This window comes from Bombus huntii, chromosome 15 (assembly GCF_024542735.1).
Source record: "Bombus huntii isolate Logan2020A chromosome 15, iyBomHunt1.1, whole genome shotgun sequence".
Lineage (NCBI taxonomy): Eukaryota > Metazoa > Arthropoda > Insecta > Hymenoptera > Apidae > Bombus > Bombus huntii.
Genome location: NC_066252.1, coordinates 1,719,366 through 1,735,249, shown reverse-complemented (window position 1 = coordinate 1,735,249; position 15,884 = coordinate 1,719,366). Strand labels below are relative to the sequence as shown.

At 42.0% G+C, this 15,884-nt stretch overlaps 1 protein-coding gene across 5 annotated transcripts in view; it reads right to left on the bottom strand.

The window, feature by feature from the left end:
- The window catches only part of LOC126873840 (gamma-aminobutyric acid type B receptor subunit 2), an 83,764-nt gene that overhangs the window by 1,847 nt on the left and 66,033 nt on the right, over positions 1 to 15,884 (bottom strand). For 4 of the 5 annotated variants that reach the window (XM_050635112.1, XM_050635113.1, XM_050635114.1 and 1 more), the window contains 16 exons: positions 6,066 to 6,203; positions 5,311 to 5,478; positions 4,714 to 4,889; positions 4,154 to 4,331; positions 3,853 to 4,086; positions 3,703 to 3,763; positions 3,404 to 3,638; positions 2,873 to 3,113; positions 2,668 to 2,790; positions 2,467 to 2,577; positions 2,110 to 2,334; positions 1,805 to 1,987; positions 1,641 to 1,743; positions 1,428 to 1,554; positions 854 to 1,329; positions 142 to 558 (listed from right to left, as the gene is read on the bottom strand). In XM_050635112.1, coding sequence (XP_050491069.1) covers positions 142 to 558; positions 854 to 1,329; positions 1,428 to 1,554; positions 1,641 to 1,743; positions 1,805 to 1,987; positions 2,110 to 2,334; positions 2,467 to 2,577; positions 2,668 to 2,790; positions 2,873 to 3,113; positions 3,404 to 3,638; positions 3,703 to 3,763; positions 3,853 to 4,086; positions 4,154 to 4,331; positions 4,714 to 4,889; positions 5,311 to 5,478; positions 6,066 to 6,203 — 3,196 coding nt within the window. The remainder of the gene's footprint in view (positions 1 to 141; positions 559 to 853; positions 1,330 to 1,427; positions 1,555 to 1,640; positions 1,744 to 1,804; positions 1,988 to 2,109; positions 2,335 to 2,466; positions 2,578 to 2,667; positions 2,791 to 2,872; positions 3,114 to 3,403; positions 3,639 to 3,702; positions 3,764 to 3,852; positions 4,087 to 4,153; positions 4,332 to 4,713; positions 4,890 to 5,310; positions 5,479 to 6,065; positions 6,204 to 15,884) is intronic. The other variant, XM_050635116.1, reaches the window with a different exon arrangement.

The following is a 15,884-nucleotide window of genomic DNA, read 5'->3' as shown; positions in this document are numbered from 1 at the left end:
TACGGTTTTCTTCCATTTTTAATCATTATGAAATAGTTTTACAATTATTACAATTTACCATTATTAAAAAGTAGTATAGGATTTTATCAAAATCGAAATATGACAATATGACAGAGTAGCAAAAAGAGTGGCGTTACTCACCTGTATCGGAGTAACTCGCGTTGACCATAGCGGGCACACTCGGAGAACTTGCGTTTTGAGAATCGTAGTGCTTTTTCTGCCTTCGCGGTGGAGGCGGAGTTTCTGCCGAGCCGTTCAACATCGTCCGGGAGTGTCTTCGACCACCGTGTTTCTCGCAGCGGTACCCAGTACCAGAAAGTAACGCCCGACGATGACCGCACTCGCCGATAACGTAAGATTTATCGAGGCCAGAATTCAACGAGATTTCCGTTGCTTCGGATTTGGATACGTTTTCAGTCGAAATATAGCTGATGCAGTTGGCCGGTACGCTAGTCCTCCGGGTTTGGAACAACTCGTGATGGGAATGAGCCATTCCGTTACTTTTTACGGACGATCTCCTTTTCAGAGAATGATGAGCGGATGCGTTTGTCGCCGCAACTAGAATGAAACGAAAGTGATTGGAAGTGAGAACTTGCACGAACTCATCGCGAGAATCGTAGGATCAATAAGTACTGAGGAGAGCTGGAAGGAAGTGCTGATTGGTTATCTCCAATAAATCCAATAAGATTATAAAATCAGACGCACATATTGGTGGTAAGTTTCACATTTACAAATAAGATCATGTAACATTGTATCAGACGAAACGAGCGAAGGGAGTAATCAGAAGATTGGTCGAGAAGACTCAAGGGACTTCTTTCCAGTTTTGCGCAATATATAGAAGTCGACCTCTCACCAGAATGTCGATGTTTGGGCACGAATTGCAACGGTGGAGGCAGAATCGCCTGCTCGAGGTAGTTCTGCTCATGAAGTTCACCAAACGAGACATTTTTCGTCGGCGGAGGTGTAGGGAGTCTGGACCTACGATCGTCTTTAGATCTGATCGATTTTCCATGTCTGGGTATCTCAGTCTCTTCGAGGATAATAGCGTCTCCTTCTTCGACAATTTCCGGGACGAATTCGACATTCGTTTTACCAGCATCAGGTCGTGAGTCCGGACTCCTTTCGGTAAGAAGAGGCTCGCTCTCTTTCCCAGGTCCGGACGAACGACTTCTTCTACGGCCGAAGTCGTCCACATGTTTCAATGCCGAGGGTGGAGCCGAGGTCGAGCTATCTACGGTCCCCTTTTTGATCTCTTGCATTTCGGGAACCAAAGGAACTCGTTCGCTATCGATCGCAATTGCCGGTACCTTCGAGAAAGACGTCTTTTTCCTGGGAGAGAAAAAACGTGAATATAAATTTATTGGTAGCATTGTTTTAATCGCAATATATTAATATAGCGATATTAGACGAGTAGATCGTATACGCACTTGCCAATTTGATGCTCGGTCGCGGTTGAATTCGTGTAGTCGCCGCCTTCCGGTTGAGATGTGGTAGTCGAGTTTAGGCTACACATCGACATCGAAATGTCCGTTGTCTCTGTCGTAACAGATAGACCTAGGATAAGATAAAAGGGCATCAATAGGATAGGGTATAACGTGCTAGAATATCGAAAAGAAGCAATACAATCGTGCCCTGCTTACCCTCTTTTTTCACCGTTGTGCCTTCTTGTCTCGGAACCGTCAGTCTGTCCATCGCTTCTTGCGTATTCGATGCAGTTTGATCATCGATCCTCCTTAGAAACATCTGCAATCAATACAATTGTTCATTTAATGGCTATTTTGCTTGAATTGTCTCACTCGTTTACCTGAAGTTCTGAATCCTTTTCCAGCAGTTGCTTACGAAACTTTTGATTCGCCAGCGTGGCTTCTTTCAGACGTTCTTCCAATTCGCTGATGCTCGAATCCCTTCGCGTCTTTGACATTGGCCTGAGCGTGGCTCTGATTCGTTTATCTATCGCACCTTGAGGATTCCTTCGCAATTCTATCAGCTAACGTGGAAAACGAATCGTTAGCTTTGTTTTTACCAACAAAGCGACAAAATAATAATAACATAATAGTATGAAGTAAAAGATATAAATACATAAGAATTTGCGTTTTAAAGCTTGCGTACCTTTGGTACGAAAACCAAGCATAGAGTAGCGGTGCTGCAGAATATTATGAATATCGCCAACATAATGAACATGGCGTCTTGTTTGTCAGCCAACACGAAGCTTATAGCTGCTCCGGTAACACACATGATCACAACATTGTATACACTCATTCCGACATATTTGCTGTCGTTTAACGCCGGAATACTAACATGCCTGGTTTCCCATGCCAAAAAAGCGCCAAATATCTACAAGATAAAAAATTGTATTGTGTAACATCCTCCGTTTCGCTATTAATTTTTCTTTCTATTACTTGAGAAAAATTTGTAATCATGCCGGCGCTGTCTCTCGAATGGATCGTTCGGTAAGCATTTACCTACCATCAAGACACCTTTGTATGCATAGATACATCCTAAGTAAATGGTCATTCGATTACTTTGACAGTATTCATTTTCTGGTATTATGATGATGTCTTCGCTTGAAGGATGAGGCTGAAACGGAAGAAGTAATTCACGCTATTCGTACTTTTTTATGCACCATATTTTCACCTCTGTATATTGGATAGATATTGTTGCGCTTACATAAGGCTCCATTTGTTTCGTTTCTCGGTAAAATGGATCTGCAACCTGCCAGGTCGTCATAATCCCCAAATCGATAACCAATAATACACCAACCACCATGAACAGCTGGTAATCCTTTATCACCTAAAGGAAAAACGTAAGGGACATTGCGATCACACGCGTAGCGTGAAGATGAAAAACGCAGACCACGAACCGATCGACTCACCTTCTTATTCAATTTAACGTCGGTGAATATCGAGTGTACTCGCCATGTTTTCGAGAACATGGAACCAAAGGCCAAGGAAAAGCCAGCCATCAATAGCCATGCTCTGGCGGTGCAAATGTAGGGAAATGCCGTTACGCTGGACAGCTGCGAATCTAACCCAAGGAAAATTACACTGCTGTAGGTCAGCATGCATCCGACGATAATGAGGTTGTTTAAATGCGGCGATGACATTTTTATGTATCTGAAACGTCGAAGATGATCGAACGTCGGACATGAGAAGGGAAAGAGAATATCGCGACTGTACGGGTAAAAAAGAATATCGCGACTGTACGGGTAAAAAGAAGAGCTAAAAAAAACAACCAACGGTACGATTTTTCTCGTTTGAAAGAACACGATCGTCCTTTTACCCGTGCATCTTAATTCCGTGCTCTTCGATTCGATTCATGTCAAAAAGACGAGCAGAACGAGCCCACGATGAAGTTCGCGAGAAAGAAGAAAAACGAAGGAACTATCCCTTTATCGCATAATCACCTTTGATTTCTATATTTGATATTGATGGCGAGAAAAATGGCCGCCATGGTGATACCCACGCTAGCCGCGGAAGCGAGCAGGGCGTAGATCGTAATATTTACGGTCGATTGCTCGATGATGTGAAGCGTTCGATCTTTTGGTGGTGATTTTCCTCCCCAGACCAAGGGTTCGCCCTTGGACAGATTCAGAACCCCTGTCATGCCATTGAATTCGCCGACCTTTACCTCTCTGTCTCCTGTGATAGAAGAAAACGCACACGAATCTCTCAAGTTAGCGACATCGTCGCGTCTCATACTCACTTTGAAACTGTTTCAACAGAATATACGCTCTCCTTTCGTTATCATAGAAACGCACGAGTCCCTGGAAAATTATGCACACACGATCCTTTAAATAGAGACTAGATAGACTTACAGAGGACCTAATTTGAATAATCGTGGCTTCATACTGACCGTGACACCTTCGAAGCTGGTGTTTTTCAGAGCTTCGAGAAAAAGTTCTTCCCAAAATTCGTCCCTGTATCTGAAATCCGACATGGTCTGATTGCGACGGTGATGTGTTATCTTGCCTGCCACGCGTTCTATAGCTAGAGCAACCGCCCATATACCATCGTACGTATATCCGTGGAATCTGGAATACTCCCCGCCTCGTCTCGAGTCATACTCGAACTGATACTGCTCGGTTGTCTAAAGAAAATCAAGAAGAACGTTGACAGCACGCGATTGAATTTCTACTGGTATTACTGGTACTTACGATTCCAGCTACGGTCTCTTGCTCCTCCGTTTTGATCGGCAGCAGGTCAGTTAATATAGCACCCTGCAGAGCTTCCACAAGATTAGTATAATTGCATCCGCCTCCAGAATGCATCCACCAGTCATTAGCATACGTTCCCATGATCACCCATTGATATTTTCTCCCAAACATGCCAAATCTGCAAATGCAATATGCTTCGGTGAATTCAGGGATCAATCTGAGACAGTTTATGAAACTTTAAGGTGCAAAAATGCATATTTACATTACACGCAAAATTGAATAAAATATCTAATGTAAAGTCTTCGTTTTTAGTGACTACAAAAAGTATTGGTACACAATGAAATTTTTTTATAAGGTTCTGCATTTCATTGTAATAGCATCAAATTTGCGTAGACATATGAAGCGACACGAAATTTAATATCGTGATGTGCGAATACGCTTTTTTGCCGAGAAAGTTCCATTTATTGAATTGTATTCACAAAGATATTAATTTGCATAACTATCCATAGTCTACTCGTGATATTCAATAAATAATTTTGTAATTATATAGGTTCGCGTACCTATACGCTTCGCAGAATATTCGTCTAGCCCACGCTTCGTTAAAATTCCCTAAAATTATTCTAACATCTTTCTCTTTCAGCTTCTCGAGCGCCGTGGTCACCTCGGTGGCGAAGCTTTGCGACTCCACTACTTCCATACTGTAGCCATCCAGATCTGTGAGCAGCCGATTGTGTGCCTGTAAATACAAATAAAAAGTTTCTCGCTGGTATACGATACCGTATATCCAATATCACACTATAATTTTATATTTTATATCGTCGTAATATCGAGATGCTCAAGTTGGAAGAGATGAGCGAGGCTTGTTGCGTTTTCAGCAAATAAAATGATAGCTCAACCTTTTTTTTTCGTTACGAATATCAATCGTTATGATTGTTAACGATTCAGGTGAAATTGTAAGCATAGGTAAATAGTAATTGTACACAGTGGATGCAACAATCGGGAAGATGCGAAGATACGAGAGATACGAAAGAAGCGCGCAAGTTTGAAGGATTCGTTGGTGAGGTTTCGCGGTGGCGCGGGTTTGACGAAATGTTGACCGTGTCCGGTAGCGCGTGTATCACGTTCTATTATATTTTCGTAAAATTTTAAATACTCACCAGAGCGTATCTCGGTTCGTTTTGATAAATGGTACCGACCCGGGTCCAATTGAAATGCATTAAAAGCGCCACGCGGGGAGCGTTGAACGCGTTCTCGGAAGGCACCACCCTAAAGAAATTTGGAAAGCTATTGCTCGTAAACATCGGGTGCGTGTCTGCGTAGCTAAGCTGCAACAAAGAAGATTCAACAAGGATAATTAAGGTGAGACAGGAGCGTAGGAATTCGCAATAACTCGTCAGGAATTCGGTTCGTTAAAGTTCTGACAAAGGGTGTCAGAGACAACGATCGATGCGATGCAGACACTCTTCTCTCGAACAAAGATCAGAATTCTCGAGGTTGAGTGTTATAAGTTACACCCTTGTGAAGTCTGGTAACTTGAATTGCACACTGGACATCCCAGACCTTGGTAGTGGGAACTCCTTAGTAATCTAAACTTTCTATTCTCGCACGTTCACCCTCACTACCACAAATACATCTTTGCGAAGATATCAACATGGCTGTTTACAAAAGGTATTCGATATTCAAAGATATTCAATAGGAAATACAAGTATTCACTTCAACAGCTAACGAAACTATAGTTAAACTTGTTTAATTCCGAAAAAAACATTCAGAAACTAGATTGACCAACAAGTTGATCATTCATCAGAAGATTCATCGAAAGATCGATCAACAGATTCGCCAAAAATTCGCTATAAGATTCAGCAAACGTCACGTAATGCTAGAAAATTAGAGCTCATCAAAGTTTCTAACTTACCTGCGTGAGACGCCAATGCTTCGATGCTTTAGCGATGGGATCTGTGACGTGCGTGCAAGCTGCTCCGAATAGCATCACCTTGTGCGGTCCGCTGTGCATCATATCGAAGAACGCTTTCACGCCAACGGCGGCGTTGCACTGGAATAAAATTGAATAAAATTCGACCAAACATCAAGCGTTCTGTTTTTGCTGGTTAAACAGCTTTTGATCGCGATTCGGCTAGCCTTTACGTACAGAGAGAGGAATATACATAACTCGTATGTATATGATACACAGATAGGTTTGAATTACTACCACCCCGGTGTTCTTTTACCTTGGTCTATACACCTAGCCCTATTCGGCTCGTGTCTCTCACTGCCCTCTATTTTTATTTTCGGGATAGCATATAGCAATCTCATTTGCATAGTATGAACGTGCTCGCGTATATTTTACGACGATGCCCGAGTAACGTCAGGAACAGCTCGGTGTAACAAATCCCGTGTGTCAAAGTGAAGCTTCCCGTTTCTCCGTCGAGGATACTCGAAGACAAGCTACTCGCGTGAGGTTGAGAGCGAGGACGAGGACGAGCGCGAACGAGAACAAACATGGTATGTAGCCGGCAGATATTAGAAAGGAGAACAGAGAAGCATAGTCTAGCGACAAAAGGATATGGATATACGTATGCACACAGTGAAATTGAACGCATCGGGTAATAATTGACGCGTGAACGCCAGGTTGCTGGCAATTACGTTTCGAACGACAGCAGTTTCGATCTCTTCCTAACCGCATTTACCAAGGTAGCCGGCTGATGGGTACACGGAAGCGAGAGATACAGCACGTGTATGCGACAGATACGCTCTGGTATATTGCATTTGGGTACCGCAAACAGCATACCGGAGCCGTCGCGTCGGTCTACGTAGGGAATTACCGATTCCTTGTGGATCGGCATACATTAACTGGTGGCCCAGTGAACTCGTTTCAAGGCGTTCGAGCTGCTCGAATTAATTAAACCTACGAAACTTAAACTTCGTTTCTATGCAAGGACGTGTATTTAATTGATAGCGTCGCGCTGATCGATCCTTTATTCGTTGCAAATGAAGCAGGTATACGTATCCACGAAGGAAAACGTGACATGTTTCATTCAAAAATGAAATCCTAATCTCGTGTGTGTTTCGAGAGCGGAATCAACGATTCACAATGATAACATAAATCGAAGATTCGTCAAATTCACCAAATTTATTATTATTATCTATCGATAATATCGATAAAGATTAACGAGCAGAATTCATTATGTATATTGTCGTTGAACAAAGGGATCCAAATGGTGATCGATCTTAACTGTGTGAAACACAACGCCTTGGCTGTTCATGCGTTGGCTGTAGGCCATGCCGAGGCTGCGTCGCGAGTCGCGAGCTCAGCATTACCGAAAAAACGGGATCACCAGGGAACGACAACGAACAATGGGAGCCTGCTTTCTCGTGGTCGAGAGAGAAAAAAGAAACAAAAGCGCATAGCGATCTTTGCGTTCTCGACGTACGTGGAAAAGTACGCCAGATTTATCGATCCGTAAACTCTTACGAACCTGCAAAATTGTTATCTTCAGCTTCAGTCGATAGGATAGAGATTGTAAAACATTTTCATCTTCCTTCTATTCTTTCCTATCGAACGAAGAGAAGCGCGGCGTTTCGTGCAGGTAGAAACGAATTATTTGAACGGCATTGGTACTTTTTGTAGCAGAAAAATTCCAATTTGCTCAAAGGGAGAGAAAATCGATCGATTCTATTATCTCGAATCTCATATTTGCTAGAATCAGAATAAGATACACTAATGTTTTTCCATTCATAAATATTGGGATAGTTTTGGGTTCCTTTTGACGTAGCCGATAGACCGGTTATTAACGTCGTTGAAATCTGAAGTGAGATTCATCGAATGAATAGGCAAAACGAAAGCGTAATTGAGAGCCTCTCGGTTTTTAGAATAAACGATTTCTTTATCTAGAACGGTATACCACGGAAAGAGAGAGACATCTTTGATATCATATTGATTCGAATCGCATGGAAATCCACCGACTAGTTTACGAAGCAGGCCAATCTATTGTACAAGCTATCAAAGCCAAAATTTCATTATAAGTTTGCTGCTCTGGAAATGAACGCAGCTGTGTTATTCACGGAACTCGCCATTTTATCGAAAATCTCGCAACTGATCGAACCAACTATTCTCTGTTTGCATTAAATGCGTGTAAACAGTCGTATTTTTAAAACTCAAACAAACTCTCGTTCATCTGGGTGTTATATATTTATAACTCAATCGAGTTGTCGCATACACCGTAAAATGGAAATCGCGTGTGTATTTTCTTACTAAATGGCAAATAGCGAGCTCGTAAAAATGCGGTGACGTATTCTTTGTTTTATCCATAACGAACATTCGTCGTTTCGTAACGCTTTTAGAATCAAAAAGTTCGGCAATCCACTGGAAATAGAAACAAAGAGAAATTTAGTCGCTGCAACGTGATTATGCGGATTTCCGGAATCTGTAAAAAGTTGCGCGTTTATGATGTATTTTAGGTAGCGAGGATGCACAGGGCAGAGAGCAAAAGGGTAGACAGAGCGGAGGATAAAAAGCCAGAGAGCCGATCGCACTAAATAAGAGCGAACGAAAACTTTGTGCCTTCTGTACGGTGGGCGAGGGGAAGAGCTCGGGTAGCTCGGGAAACGGGAGAATTTCACGTGTATTCACTGAGAAAGCCAATTAGTGGGATGGAAAGTTGAAAGTCCCAATGAAATTCGAAGCCCCAGGTGTAGGCATTTCCAACGTATTCCCTTCTTTTTTTCGCTACTTTGAGGAAGCGTGTGCTCATATGCGTGTCACCAACTTCAACGAAATGTTCGGTTTGAGTGTCACGCGAGAAAACCTGAGAATATTCGCAGATCTCGTTTTCAATTCTGACGGCAGATATTTCTTCATATTCTTTTGTGTTGTATACATCGACGGTACTTGGAAATTACTTTTTCCTATGAACATAAAAATCGTGACAATGTCTCGATGCAAAATTTTTATGAAAATAGCTCCTGTTCGTTCGTTTCTGTCTGGATCTAGTTTCTGTTCGTTGAAGTATTTTCTTCATTTTGAGAGGAAGTTGAGTTACGTTGATTCGAGTTTCATCGTAACAGTCGCGCGATATTATTTGCTTATAGTCGACAAAGGAATGGGGAAGCAGTAAAAGTTTTGCTATTTACTTTACACGATTCAAAGAACGATAGAAAATGGGAAACGGGAGATTTCTCCTACCTTTATGCTCTTTCTGAAATATAAGTACGAAATTAAAATTAAATAACCAATAATAAGAAATAATCATGGATTTTTAATTAAATTTAAAAAGCCGAGTTTGCCAACTAACCGAGAGATTTAATACCTCGATACCGAAATTAATTATCCTTGCTTCCCTTGAGATTTCTGATGACTGGCAACTAGAATACAGACGAATGTTCAAAATTATTTTATCTGAGGGAAAAACTTCAAATGGGTTAAATATTCAGAAAAAAATGAGAAAGCAGCGCTCTCGTTATTTATGCTAAGTAATTCTTGATATGCGTTCGTTTGTTCCAACAGCGTTAGAACATGCTTTACTTGTCGATGTCTCCTTAAACACGATAAAAGATTACAGATAGGGATGACAAACAAAAAATTCTGTCCAATATCGGCTGTTACGCAAATTAAAATCAAAATCGAAATCAATTTCTAATTCAAAGACGGAAGTGAGATTTCAGCCGTTATCGTTCATAGATTATCTTCGACGAACGATATATCTACGACTGATACTGTCGAGTTACTGGTCAAGCAGCGTGGCCAGATTGCATGACCAGATTGTACGGTCAGATTGCATTGCCGGATATCGGTGTCGCCGTACGATACAGTACATATTGTATTACATTAACTTAAGATAATGTATAGTCACATTGGTATTACTTCTTTACCTTTCTGTACCACAAAAATATTGTATACAATTTCCACCAGTGCGTAGAATTTGTAACAGTGCCAAATTTTATGTGGAAACTCTTGCATACGAACATAGATACGTACAGATTACATTGGAGAATATGACCACGAGTTTTCAACGCACGAGCGGTTAAACATGTTTTCACGAAACATGGAGTGACCGATTTTATCAAAGTGGTCGTTATTCGTTGGCCGAAACTTCAAATAGAATTGTGAATTATTAATGTATTTACGTAGGTGTTCGAGGTTATTCTGCTTATATCTAACGATAAGTCAAAGGTCAGCCAGGTGAGCAACGAATTTGCTTGTAATTTATCGAGTTCTGCAACGCGATCGTGCCCGATCGAGCATATTTTCGAAACACTGAACGATCGAGTAATAATTAAAGACACAGGATTCGGTATTCTCTATAATAAAATCGTTGCGATTGCTCCACTTTCGTGCGTTCACTCGTCAAAGCACGAACACCAATTATTATCTTTGGTAAACAATGAGATGAAAATTAGAAGAATTGAAAGGATTTCTCCCCTGAATCGGAAGAACATTACGAGTTTAACCGCGCGAAAGATCGTTCGCTCCACTTTTCGAGTATCTTCCTCGATCGATATGAAATCGACAGAGGCGTAGAACACAGATTCAATTGGAACGAATCAACTATCACGAAAAAATAAAAGCCAGTCGAGTGTCGCGTAAAATTAGTTTTTCATTACGTTTCGTCCAGCATGCGATAAATAATTAATCCGAGGCTCGATATGTATAATTGGTTCGTTGCTTCGCGTAATAATTCACATGGAATATTCTAAAGTAACAGTGACATGACAGCGGACATATGTTACGCTCGTTGACTCGCGAAAGTTAAACGGCGTATAAAAATCTCGGGGACAAGAAATTACGCGACCTCCAGGTTTCTCAAATTAAGCTCGTAAAAATATCGAAGGACACGCCATTGTCGTCGGGTGGAAGGCTCGTTTCCTTGGCGCGATTTTCGAGGCTAGAACACAGTTGCAGGACAAAAGCTGTCCAATATTTCGGCAACGCCTGAAATAATAATGCGACGATTCCAATTAAAAACGTATCGCCCACGCTCCGATGTTTTTTATCAACTTTCTGCGAATGTTCACGGAAAAAACAACAAAGCGGAGGAAAAAGTTTGTTTCATCTAGATCATCTTCAAAAGAAATATCGTTTATCACCGGAGGAGACAATGCGAATTCCTGAATCCTCCTCTCTTGTTCATCATTTTCGCTCCCTTCCTTTTTCCTTTCTTTTTATTAACGAGGCAGAAAGGAAGGCGAAAGAAACGCAAAGTGCCGGGCGATCCTTAACGAAACGTCAACTCGCGACGGTGGAACGTCGCGAATCGCGAAACGTGCAAAGTGAACAGGCGAGAAAGAACGAATGAGACGGAAAGAAGAACGGAAGAAAGAGAAACATAGACGATGCTGGAACGATGAGAGAGGCGAGGGAATCAGCCTGAGGTATATACGAGTTTAGTCGGCTAAATAGCCAAGAGCTATTTCCAGCGTAAAGCCCTTCTCTGTTCTTCGTATAAATTCTGAATAGGTCTCGACTTTCATTTTTTTCAACTTCGGTTCAGCTCAGTGCTCTATTCCTCCTAATACCGTACGTTTACAAATCCCACTGGATTTTCGTTATATTCGTTCACACCCATAATTCTTCGATCACGATTACGTTTCTTGAGCGCATTTCACGCCGATATTTATCGTTTTCTCGCTTTGATGTTCATGTTTTCTCCGTTCTTGTTAATCAAGCCTGTGATACATTATCAGCCAAGCGATAAATAAGATGTTTTTCAGATCGATTCGGATGGAATTTGATTATTTTTCCCTGGCAGAATTTCCATTCGATATCACAGGATTCGATACGAATCGAGACGTAACCAAAGAGATGTTTCGAATTCGATTAAACCCATCTCCACGAACTTCGGACTCGTTCGTTAAAATTTTTCGTTGAAACGGAACCCTTGTAACGGAAGGTGGGGAAGTTAACGGCGAGCGTCGCCTATCACGATTAGGAAACTGGAGATGTGCCCTGCAGAAAATGAACGACCTAGATCGACATAACGAGCACGATGAAATGGATTTTTTAAGGTTAACGGCAGGTGCGAATGTCTTCTCTTTTATGCAGCTCGTTTGCTTCTAAAATCCGTCAGCAGACCTTTGCCGTTCAACCCCCGATCCGATGAAAAATCGAGCCTGCATCGTAGCTGGCTCGAGTTTTCCAAAGAAGAAAGGCGTACGAAAGAAAAGAGGATTCCAGCTTTGCGGCTCGTATAGAAGCACGTTTTCTATGTCTACCAGCTTTTCTGCGTTTTATCTTGCTCGATCGTTGCTCCGTACTCCGAGGACGTATCTCTCGCGTCAATTAACGTGGATGTTCAAATTGGAACTTTCTTATGAAAAATTGTCAATGTTCAAACGTCGGGAAAACTTCGTCCGTGATTTTATATCTAACGGATATCGGATCGCGATTCATATTTTATAGCTTGCCCGCCTCCTACTTGGCGTGTATGGAGAAATCGGTTTCATCATCTCAACGAGCCATTGTGCCTTACGTAAAAATCTATTTTGCACGAATAAAACCCAATTACACGGTGCTCGAAAAAAAGATAATGCAATAACAATCGGAAGTTCCTCGAGATATATGACTACTATACATTTGGTAAATGAATAGAATATATTGTCTTTTTCCGAGTTCACTACACATAACTGAAAAAATATATCGCGAAAGGAAATCGTCGACACGAGGCAAATGGAATTTCAGGGTCTAGCATTCAACTGCGTGCATTCACGCAGAATGCGTCGCACAATGGTACGTTTAAACCAATTTCTTACGCTCAACCTATTCGCTCAACAAAATCACGTTCTCGTTGTTTCAAGTTTCGCGAAGCTTAGCCGGCTGTCGCCGAATCGTTTAATATTTTCGAAGCGAAACGTACGCGCGTTCGACGATTCGTCAAATTATCCTACTTTGAAATTCTTTAAAATTTTTCTTGGCGAATTGCGATTGAACGATCACGTTCCCGATTATTCTACGATGATCCTGACGGCGTCGCGGCATTACGGATTTTGGTTTAACCACGGTACATTGTTATTGAAATAAGTTGCCGCGTAGATCGAGGCGGCCGAAACCGGATTAAATTTAGCAAGCGACGCATAAATTCTCGCCTCTTGCTTCTTGCTGCCCGTCAAACTTCGGGAATTATGTCAAATGCACTCTGTCGTCTGAAACGCGCCATACCGGCAGGCTTTCGGAAGTTTACCAATGGTGAGCGCAATTCGAAATTCTGGGCCGAAGTTCAACGTCCTTTCATTCGTGATTACCGAGTTATTCGATTATCTTCGTTATTATTTCGACCTCCGTTTGAATAAACAGTCTTTTTCCACCTCGAAAGAAAGAATCGAAAGAGAGAATCGTAACGCTTGGCGTTTATCATCGATTCTCTCTTAGCGGTCGGGAGCTGGTTCGCTTTCATCCAACACGCGTTCTGAACGAGGATGATAAATTCAAATGTAATTTAAACGTCTCGACATTGACGGACGTTTCTATTTCGTCGACTAACGGCAGAACGCGTTCGAACGATAGGACGACGAATTACTGGAGCAACGGAAGGAAATCTGGTCTTCCTTTATTTTTACTTTTACCGAGTGCACCGCGGAACCAATGCTATCCAAGAAAATCCATGCTAAAGCGCAGGAAGGGAGGGTATCCGTCGTCTTCCTCGCGCGACAGAGAAGATTGATGATATCGTGGACTTCAAACGGATAAGATAATCTTCGATGGTGGCTACAAGAAAGGAAGCGAATCGCTATCGATCCATTATAAATTGTTTCGCTCCTTTCCGTCGCGGTACAATTTTAAGACAGATACGAAGCTTGTCTCCTGTCTTTCTCGCTTCTTTCTCGCCGTTTTTTATCCATTTGACAGGCAAAGGATATTTTACTGCGACACGTTCTTGCGACATATCGGTACGACGATATTTACCATATGGCGAAGCTTTAAATCGACGCGGTAAATAACATATCCCACCGATTGATGAAGCGACAGCCAGGATTGCCGCAGCATCCTTTACCAACCCTATGATATGATTGTTGAAACAATGCTGCTTTCCGGTTAATCAACGTTGAATTCGCGTTTCACGGTAGTCGAGCACTCTCCATTACCTGTGAAGCGTGTTCGACTATCATAATTCTAATGTAATTAGTAGGCGCGCGAGTACAATTGCAGCGACGAGAACAAGCAACCTGAGCGAGTGAGCGAGTGAAGTTTATCGTTGTGAAGTTTTCGTGCATGCTGGAAAAACAAATATCCGCGATATAAATAATTAATTTTAATTTTGGTTGCATTCGAAATTCCATCGCCTCTATTTTCTTTGCGAGCTAGATGAAATCGATATACATTCTTGGCAGGGTCGAACGATCGAAAAAATCAAGCCAAGACGTTTACACAGAGCAATGGAGAATTTTAACGCGTTTGCACGTAATGTCATTCCACCCGAGTAATCTCCTTTGCGTTGGATCTACTTGGAAAGACTTCAAAGAAAATCCGCTCGAATCGCATTAACCGCTTTGGATTCTTTACTTGCTATTCTTCCTTCCTTCCTTCCTTCATTCCTTCATTCCTTTCATTCTTTTATCTCTCCTCCATTCCTTTCTCGTTGTTTAAACGTTCATTCATTTATCGATGCTGCATAGTGATACTTTCCCTGACCCTCTGAATGTCCATCGATTCATTTGGATAAACTCGATCGTTGATTGCTCTCCGGCCCAACAAATTTACCTTTCGCCGGCTTTTCGTGGTAGCGAAGTTGTTCGCTGTCGTGGTCGTAGAAATGGCTTGCCTGTCTAGGATGCTATCGCCCTGAATGCATGGCAAACTTTAACCCTTCAACTTTTGTTTCGCGTACTCGACCAAAGTTAGTCGAACACCCATCGTTCTAAACTCTGCTTCGCATTCGTCTTTCGATCGAGTCGAGACCACTTGGAGACGAGAGTTTTCCGTTTTGTCGTCCTTCCTTCCGCTTTACTGGTCTTCCCAAATCAATCGATACATCGCTAATCGATAGTTTTGTGACGAGCTGCGAGCGACCGCTCCATAGATCCTAACGCGCGATGAATGAAATCGCTTCGAAATTACTTTACTCCGAACAGATTTGATTACCGTCCGATGTAGTTTCAGCGATTACGCTGAATCAATGGCACAAGTAAGTAGATATATTCCGGTCGAGTTCCGACCAAGGACCACTTTGTCAAGATTGGAGAATCTCAATTATGCAACGGGCGCTAATAGCGCGCCAACGAATTCCGTTCGTTACAATTACATTCGTCCGATTTGCGTTCTAATACTTAATAGGCCTGACCGCACACAGTTGGAACAGAACGTGCAGTCAATACGAATGTATTCAAAACGTCATAGTTAGGTTTGGAAAATTGCGGTTTGACGTTGGATGCGTCCTTCGATGTTAAATATTCTTCGACGGTTACACAATTGCACATTGCGCGACCACCGAGCAAAAACTTCATTTAGTATAACTTTGGCTACACTCTCGATACGATATCATGTATGTAGATGTACGTTGTTCTATACGGTTCCATGTGGTGCACGGAACAAATTAACAGCGTTAGAACGCGACGATATTCCAGCCAATAAATTTCTGCGCAGCGAAAGGTTTCAATTTTCCAATAAAAGCTCAACTCCGCCCGGCTGGACTATACAGGACGCGTTTATTTATGGAGATACTATCAAACTTGCTCTTATATCGGCTCTGCGTATGGAGGTATACATATGCATGTACTCCCTCTGTCATAAAGGAGGTATTCGAAC